The sequence below is a fragment of the Melanerpes formicivorus genome, unplaced genomic scaffold (assembly GCF_026170545.1).
Source record: "Melanerpes formicivorus ecotype bairdi unplaced genomic scaffold, bMelFor1.0.p_v2 SCAF_48, whole genome shotgun sequence".
Classification (NCBI taxonomy): Eukaryota; Metazoa; Chordata; class Aves; order Piciformes; family Picidae; genus Melanerpes; species Melanerpes formicivorus.
The window spans coordinates 5038792-5048051 of record NW_027142400.1 but is presented as its reverse complement, the minus strand read 5'-3'; the positions used below and the strand labels follow the sequence as shown (position 1 = coordinate 5048051).

Genomic DNA, 9260 nt, shown 5'->3' with positions numbered 1-9260 from the left:
GAGCCCGTGGCCGGGAGCCCAGACACGCCGCGGGCCCTTGGCTGCCGTTTGAAATCGGGGCGGCTCCACCCCGCCCTCCGCCTCCGCCTCTCGCCAGCCTCTCAGGGCCGAGGGGAAGGGCTCCGGCGCCACGGCAACCCCTCAGCCTCCCGTGGGAGCCACCAGGGGGAGGGAGATGCCAGGCGCCATAGCAACGGACCGCCAATCGTACTATAGACCGGCGTCTGCGTGATTTGGCGATAGCCAATAAGAGCCGCCATCACTCGCCGCAGCTGTCGGGGAAGGCCCGCCCTCCAGAGGGAGGACGGAGGTGGGGGTGCGAGGAAGCGAGTTCCTTTGTGGGCTTTGACAATAAAATGGCGGGCGGGGGGAGGCGGGGCTGGTCTCTACGGTTAGCCACGCCTCCTCCCTCAAGTGCGGAGCGATCGGTGAGGCGGGAGCGGGGACCCCTAAGCTGGCAAGTAGCGGCGACAGCAGCGGCCAGGTGGTGAGTGGGATACACTGCGCTGGGTCGTGCGCGACGCGGGGGCTCCGGGCCCGCCTGCCTCTCTAGTGGCTTCGCGTGGGGACAGCGCGAGTGGGTAGCCGGTGCCGGCAGAGCCCGCGGAGGAAGGAGTCAGTTCAAAATGGCGGCGGGCAGTTCGCCGGGAGCGCGGGGCCATGAGTAACCGCCACCCGGGGCCGAGGGTGGCCGTGCGCCCGCCCGCTCCAGGAGCAGTGAGGAAGCCTAGGGCAGCTGGGCTACGGAGATCGTTTCCCCGTCGGCGCTGGGCGCCCCCTTCTTCCGCTCAGTCCCTTCCCCAGGTGTGCCTCCACCCCCCGGCACCCATCCGGCGCCGCCGCCACACGCCGCGGCTCTGCTTCCCTCCCACCGCCGGCGTGCTGTGGCTGGGGAACCTCCCCTGGCTCCCCAAGCGCACGGTTCGCGGCTCAACCCCGCCTCGGCCGCCGCCGAACTCCCTCCCCACCCTCCGTATGCCGGTGCTCACTCCCCGCCCCGGCCGCGCCCGCCGGTCACGCCTCTCCCCGTCGGCTCTGGTGGGCTGCCTCCCCCGCCTCTCCTCCTTCAGTCGCCGTGGCCTCCATCGTCTTGCGTTTCTGCGATGTTCTGCTCCTCGTACCGTCTGCTGTTGAGCCTGCCCTGCGCCTGTGGCTACCCCAGCTTCCCAGTCTGTTCTTTCTTGGGACCTAGTTCCCCTTACCGAAGACCCCGTGTCCTGGAGAGTGGTGCCTGCTAGCTCACTACGACCAGGGAGTGGACTGGATCCCAGTTATATATTGGCGCCTTTGTCCCGGTCCGAATGTTTTCTGGCCCTAGCAGCTCTTCTGTGTCTGCAGCTCACCTTATGTATAATTCAACATCACCATACACATATATGTGTGCCTGAAGAGCAGTACCTGGCTTTACATCTTTGCTTCACCATTGCACATAGCTGCAATTTCCTTCCACAGTTGTTGAAAAGGCCAGTTTTGGAGTGGGGAGAGTTAGAGTGATAGAGAGCAGATCCAACACTTTGCCTTTCCATGCTAACCATCATCACTATATTTAATGGCAGTACAAAAAAGAAGTCTGCTTAAGTGAACCTCCATCGCTGGCCTAGTTAGTTTTCTTTCTGCTTTTTCATAAACATGAAAAATGTTGAAATTTCTGTTAACCTAACTCTTAAGAAGCAAGTTTTTCATTTAAGGAGTTAAATATATCTTTGACAGCGTATCACTACGTGAATCTGAATTGAATGTGAATCTGGAATGCTTCATGCTTTAGTAAGAATTGAATAAAATTTCAAGCACCTTATTTGTAAACCAGATTAGGAGTTTGTCAATCCCTAAAGCAATTTTTTAGATTAATTATGTAGTACTGTGCTACCACTTAAAGAAAAGAAAAATAACAAAACAAAACTCAACCTCTCCCCCCCAAAAAAACCCAAACAACCAAATAAAAAACCTGCAAACCCAAACAAAAAACACAAACAAAACCTGCAAAGTTCACAAAAGCTCCTTACATACTGTGTTTATTATGCTATGGGTAGCTGTTGTCTCACTGACAGCTTTTTGTGTACAGCTATTTCAGATAGTAGATAATGCTAACACACAAAGTTTGACTCTTGGTATTCCAGTTGTAGTGGAAGAAGGGAAATGATACAGCTAGTCTAGATATAGCTTCTTGGACAGAGACAGATTCTGCTTGAAATTAATTTGGGCTCTTGATCACCTTGATTTGATTGCAGCAGCAGTCCTTTTTACATCTGGAGGGTTTACACAATGGCTAATGCCTTTTCAGTATGTTAGTATGTAAATCAATAGAGAAACATACTTGGATTTTAACTAATTAGCTTTTGAATTTAACATTCTCTTGAGATGATTGGCTGTTGTAGGTAGTGTAGAGAAGTCTGGAGGAGGTTATTTACTTGCAAGTTTTTAAGTGCATCTGATAATGGCTATCAAGTTGGCTTGCCTGTGGTTTTTTACTTGGGTTCTGAGACACACTCATATGACAGTCAATAAAATCTGAAGAAATAGTAGCTGGCCATATTCTGAAAATTTTTACTAACAGAGGTCCACATGGTTTGTTTATTGCTCCAGGGAAGAGCCTGGAATCTCATGCAGCAGATCTTACATATTATTATGTTGCATAGGAAAAATATTTCCATATTGAGTATGTTAATAGTTTATAGACTGGGCTTAATCTGCCAATACCCTTAATGCATTTTCAGTTTGTAGGTGGGATTATAGCTCTTTTACTGAGAAGTTTTGAGTTCTGATCAACAGTCCCCCTCCTGTATCACTTGGCTATTTTGGGAGGCAAATAACTAAAGTCTCTTCCTTTGTCAGAAATACAAAATAACACCAGAAAATACTGATTTGTCTTCTGACTGTATGATCTTTAATTGTTATGAATGATTTTTGTGGGGTTTTGTTTGATTTTATTTTTTAAACAAAGCGTATGACCTTTTTCACTTACAGTAAACTAATATAGGAATTGGGAGATTCAAATAGTTGCTGTGTACAGGCTCTAAAAGAGATTGCTCTTCATTTATACAATATTTTGAAAGTATACTCAGGGAGCAAAAAAACCCTTATTGTAGCATCATAATATGCTTGACAAAAATAAGAAATACTTAGTTGGTTTGATATTATGATGTCTTACTGGGCTTGTAGTTCATAAGTGTCATGATCCAGAATGAGACTGAGCTGGTCAAAATACAGTTTTCATGACATAACAGCATTTTAGTCTGAATATTTTGGGATAGAATCATAATATTTTGGCTTGAGTGTTTTAAGCTGGGTGGTTGTTTGTTGTAGCATTATAACACTATGCAAATTCCTGAGAAAGAAACGTTTTCCCAAGTCCTTTGTCAACCATCTCTTTCCCCCCCCCCCCTCCAATTTTGAGAGCAAAATATCTTCAAAGATTATTAGCCCAAATAGAAAACAAAAAAATATGTCCATATGCATTCTCTTTACTTGTTTATTTACTAGATAAGTGCTTCAGTTGCAGACACTGAACTGTCTTGTACTGTGCAGACATGTCCAGAAAAGTATCTGAATTATTTTCATGTTTTATCATCTAAGTTTTTTGTAGCCAGTTGAAATGGAGCATTCTTTCTGGCTTTAGTAACTGAAGGGATTGTTGCATGTACTTGAACATTGAATGTGGTATATAAAATCTTACTTTGCCTTATATATATTAAAAAGAGCCTTTCACGTTAAACCAATTTATTAATGTCATTACTTTTTTATTGTCATCTTGCAGATAAATCTTAGGCATAGTTTCTGTGCTAGTAAACAAGAATTCTCTCTGGTTTTACTGTGTTTCAGTTTTGTATTTGTGCTTTTGTCTAGATGTTAGAGAGATACGTTGTTTTGTGATAACAGTAAGGAAGACTTACTTTCAGTACACTTTTGTTCACGTTTAATTTTTTCAGATGATCACTAAGGATTTTGTTTGCTCTTTAAATCGCAAAGGTGTAGGGATAAGGGAGGGGATGGCGCAAAGGTCAGGGTAATAGCATAGGGCTTGGACTCAAGCTGGCAGTTTCCTTCTACTGCCACAGATTTTGTGTATATTGTTGGGCAAATCATCTTTGTGCTCTATGTGTAAATTTGGTTTAGAAGTGTTGTTCAAGTTTGTAGGAACATTGTGAAGCTAGAGATATAAAATATAGAGATGTGTAAGTTTCTGAACTGGGAAACTGGTTTGCCCTGCATCTCCTGTACTTGCCTGACATCTTGCTTCCTGGTACTTGGTAGGTGGTGCTTTAACTTTTACTGTATGGACTCTTGCTCAGTAGCATGGGAGAAGAGGAAGGACTACATCAAACACAATTACTGGTATGTAATTTTTTGCTTCTTAAATGAAACCGAAATCCAGTCTTTTGCAGTAAGATGTTAAGTGGAAGTAAGTGTTGCAGGGAAAAAAAAAAATCCAGTGAACTCTATTAAAGGTTTACCTTTAAAAATCCATAAACATTTTTTCCTCAGCTTCACACCTAAGTGTGTGTGATGTATTAAGGTTTCTGTGTTTTCTGCTGTGTTCTTTTTGTTTTGGTGTGCCTTAGAAGACATTTAAATACCAAATAGTAGATGTATGAAAACCAGGTTAATATTCAGTTGAAGTTTAAATTATTCTTTACAGGAATATAGGGTGAAATAAAATAAGCTTCAAACTCTGCATAGAGGGTTTAATGTTTGATGACATAATCATACATTGTTGATTAGTACTCCCAAAAGATGTCTCCAGAGGTCAGATTTCACATGGATTGTTCATGTAGGCACTATCAAGCCAAAACTTGAGTTATATTTAATGGAAATAATGTGAATATATTAGATTATGGGAGAAAGTTTTAAAAGCATTTAATATATTGGTAATCCATGGGTAACTTTTAAGAAGTCCATGGAAAATGACCATGAGACCAAGTTCATATATTCTGCATTGTAGCTTCTGCATATTGTGATTTTTAGAGTTTTATACCTAAGCTGGAAAGAAATCTTTAAAAGTTGGGAAATTCAAAAAAGCCAAAAGGTTATTCGATGAATATATACAGCAATGCAAGAAGTGGTGTACAAAGACCAAGTGTTTAGCTGCTGTGCTATCCCCAGGTTTTCAGAGTAGGTAAGTATGTAATGTATTTTGAAAGAAACAATGTTGCTGCACTTCGGTGGATTTTTAGTGACTGAAAAAAGCTGAGAGTGCTCTGAAACCGTAGCAACCAGAAAAGCAAGGCAGAGGTTAGGGCTTACCAAGGGAAATGGAAACTCGTAGAGAAAAACACTGCAGTAATATTTTGGTTTTATAAGCAATTAAAAAAATCCCAAAATATTGGGCAAAAGGAACTCTAAGGACAGAAGATGTAGAAGGGACGTGACAAAGGTGCATGAATGCAAAGATCCAATACTAGCTTTCATTTGCAGCCTAATTTTTCTTAGGCTAAGAGAAGTGACATCTTCTACGGGGAAAAAAAAAAAAAGTGACTTTATTTCAAGAGATCTGCTGTGGTACTTGAGACACACTTTTGACAAAATTAGTGCAATTCCTAAGAAGATCTAGAGGTTAGTGCTTGAAAATTCAGCAAGGGAATTTTAGGTGTTAAAAATAAAAAGCCTGCACATACGTCACTTAATTTTTGCTGGCAAACCTAAACTAGGAATACAAGAATTTTACTTTCTTACAGTCCACTGGGAAAGAAGCCCATACAGAGGATGACTGTACATGTCCTTATTGGACTTGATTAATTCATACTGGAATTACACCATTCAGTTACTCACCTGAGTAAGGGAACCAGAAGGACCATTTTAGGCACCTCAATTGAAAGTCTCAAGTTATATGGAACAAACCTAGATCTTACTCTCCCTGCAGCCAAAATAAGCTTAGCTTTTCAAGTATAGTGGCCATGGTAATTTTTTTGTTATTCTGCTAGGCATGTTGATATTCTGGAGGGGTCAAGCTTTTAAAGATGGTGTGCCAGGTTGTATTTTTGTTTCAAAAATTAGAAGTTAAGCATGCCAGCAGGACCTTGGGAGGAGCGAGGAGAAACTGCCTCTCCAGTAGGTGAAACACAGCCGTTGAGATGTTTGCTTCTGTACAAAGCAGCAGCTCCTGACTTCCATGAAGTGTGGAGCTTAATGGGAGCCAGGATCTGGGAGCCCCTGCTTCTCTCCGATGCCATGACTCGTGGACCTGCTCACTCCTGGTTCCCGAGTGCCGTATTTGGGACCCATACGTTCCTGACCCCTGTTTTACCACACTGGCCATTCTAGAACCTGGTATGACAATTCTGATGTTTCTATCTTAAAAATTTGCTGTTTAAGATTACAGTATTATGTTTTCTTTTTAGACCTTTCTTTTTTTCACAGGCCTTTTGAGCTGTTTACATTGTACAAGAATTCTTTCTTTTCTTTTTAACAGGACACAATGTTTGTGCGAGGATTAAAGAGAAAGTGTTTTGATGGTGAAGAAGATATTGAAGGAACTCTGGCTGGTATTAAGGCTATTCCTTCATATAATCTTCAGCGACAGTCACTTTTAGATATGTCCTTGGTTAAACTTCAGCTGTGTCACATGCTGGTTGAACCTAATCTTTGTCGTTCAGTTCTAATAGCCAACACAGTACGGCAGATCCAAGAGGAAATGACTCAAGATGGGACTTGGCAGATGATAAATACACAGAGTACAGGGCAGGCATCCCTGGATCGTCTTGTTTCAACAGATATCCTCTGTCGTTCATCTAGGGAACAAGCTGAGGGAAAGCATGTTCCAGGCTATAGTACTTTCAATAAAGACTTTGAGGGCAACCAGGTGCAAGATAATTTAGAAACAGCCTCTTCAGTTCAAGCTCCAAGAAACCTGCAGAGCAATGCATGGGAAATGGAGAATCCACAAGAAAATAAAGGAAACTTTCAAAAATCATTAGATCAAATATTTGAGACACTGGAGAATAAAAGTCCTAATTCAGTTGAAGATCTATTTTCAGAAGTTGACAATTCTTACTACGATCTTGATACTATGTTAACAGGCATGATGAGCAATACAAAAATGGGACACTGTGATGGGATTGAAACATTTTCTTCTCCAGCAACTACAGCTTCTAACTCAAATTGTAAATCTGATCTTAATGAGCTTGATCATATTGTGGAAATCCTTGTTGAATCCTGAAACTCCTTGTGTAGGAGATAAAAATTTGTTAATGGGAGGAAAAGACTCAAGAAAGCTATTTCCACAGTTTGTTCTGAAATCTGCACATGTATTTTACAAATATCTATATATTATATAGATATATATATTAAAAAGCACTTCATATTGCAAAATAGTGTTAACTCTTAAAGTTAACATGCAACTAGCAGTGTAATAATCTGATCTATTGTCCACTGAACTGTAAGTACGTACGGTAATGTTCTTAAGTTTGGGGTCCAAGGCTCTTGAAATTGGGTTCCTTTTGCCAATTTGTTTTAGCTTTTAATGGAGCATATGCTCACCGAGAGTGATTCTCTCATCTCTTTGGTATACTTTCTCCCAGTAAAAACGGTAATAAACATAGAGAGAAATTGGATAACTGGTTTCCTATTTTCCTCCAGTTTCCACTTTGTTACACCACAAAACTCCCATCTTACCTGCTGCTTCTGTTCCAAGTCGCTACATGGCTCTTAAAGAGCAGTATGCAATAGTTCTGTTGTCTTAGCTAGCTTGTTCTGGTTTTTGCTACAATTTTTACTTCAAAAATAGTTTTAAAGTGTTTACTGGTGTTTAGATTTTTCCAGGTATTTTCCTAAAATATATTTTTACTACAGATGTTATCTCAGCTGCTAATGTAGTAACTTTTGATCATATCTGCAGTTGATGTATTTTTTAAAAGAATTTTCAAAAAGGGATGTTGTGTTGTGTTTGGTTTTTTTACTGTGAGCTACCCAATGTAGTTCAGTAAAGTGTAAGCAAATGTAAATAATGATTTTATACTTTACATTAAAATGTAAGACCTGTTTTCATGATTCTGTTTTGCAGAGTAGTACTTTACTAAATTGAGAATAGTTAACGCTTTTCATACCCCATATACTTGAGTATCATTAGAGGAAGAGCTTTGATCCAGCTAGACACAATTACATCTAATTAATTTTGGACCACACTTTTTGTTAACTACAAACCTAAGCTACATAGGGTTTTATTTATATTTATTTATATGTAAATGTCATCAAGTGAATTGTTTATCATGAAGTCTACCATCCAATATTTGTTTATATGGGATGACTATCTTGAATTAATTGCTACCAAAAGCGTTATTAGCAGCCTTTAAATCTCAAATGGTATGTCATGATGTCATTTAATGTGCTCCACTCTTACCAAGGTTTCTTCTTGACTTTTTTTAATTAGATAATACAACATGGGATGATGGTCTTTTCTTCAAGTACTCATATTTGGTTTAGATGTATATAGTTAAGCTTGTTCCTATGAGACTCTGTGGGGTAAAAGGATAGATCATGGACAGTGTATGATTTTTTTACAAAATGATAAGTGTTTACCTTCATAAGCTGGTACTGGAGAAGTGCTCTGAAGTAGCAAGGAAGTGTAGAGAAGGAGGAAAATACTGATTGTTTTGTGGAATGTGTTAGCATTGGTTATGCAAAGGGAAGACATCTATTACTGACTTAGTTGTTTTCTGAAGACTTGTACCAAGCAATTGCTGAACACCAAGAGAATACCTTTTTGTGTGTATCTTCCAGCAAGTGACCTTACCTACTACTACTATCCTCAAATTCTCAAACACCTGTAAGGGGAAGGTGAGGACAGAGGTTGTTAAAGATGTTCCACAGTCACCTCTGCAAAAGGAGACCACTGAGCTTATGGTTTCAACAAGTGCTTTAAAAGCATCTGGTTTGGGGAAAACTTATGCTACTTTACTAAATCTTTCAAACTCAATAGTTGAATGCTTTATTAGCTGAGTCACATGAAGTCATGCAGTTGGTATGAATCTAGTGAATTAAAAAATGGTTTTTGTATTAAACTTGGCAGGAGATAACACATAATTGCTTTAGTAGTTAAACATTGCTTCCTTAATTAAAGCTTAATAACTTCATAATAAAGAATGAAATACCACTTGCAAGTTCAGTCCACATGATCCAGCTGGACCAAAGCAACAAGCCAATACTGCATGTCTTAATCAACAGAGGTATAACTGAAAGGTGTAGCAGTAGTATATCCTCCTGAAGCAGGATCTGATTATTGATAGGAAGTGTCATATTGCAAAATTAAATCAGTCAATTCTATTTTT

General features: G+C 40.5%; 1 protein-coding gene across 3 annotated transcripts; it reads left to right on the top strand.

Moving 5' to 3' along the window:
- The first annotated feature begins 312 nt into the window (after positions 1-312).
- Positions 313-7983, top strand: CDCA4 (cell division cycle associated 4). 3 transcript variants are annotated; one of them, XM_068160284.1, is made up of 3 exons: positions 313-487; positions 4252-4332; positions 6407-7983. In XM_068160284.1, exons 2-3 carry the CDS (start codon positions 4294-4296, stop codon positions 7151-7153), a joined length of 786 nt encoding a protein of 261 aa, XP_068016385.1. In that variant the 5' UTR covers positions 313-487; positions 4252-4293; the 3' UTR covers positions 7154-7983. The 3 variants fall into 3 exon arrangements, with proteins under 3 accessions (XP_068016385.1, XP_068016387.1, XP_068016388.1); XM_068160286.1 differs by lacking the exon at positions 313-487 and adding an exon at positions 494-1600; XM_068160287.1 differs by lacking the exon at positions 313-487 and adding an exon at positions 6092-6264 and having other exon boundaries at positions 4260-4332.
- The last annotated feature ends 1277 nt before the right edge of the window (positions 7984-9260 follow it).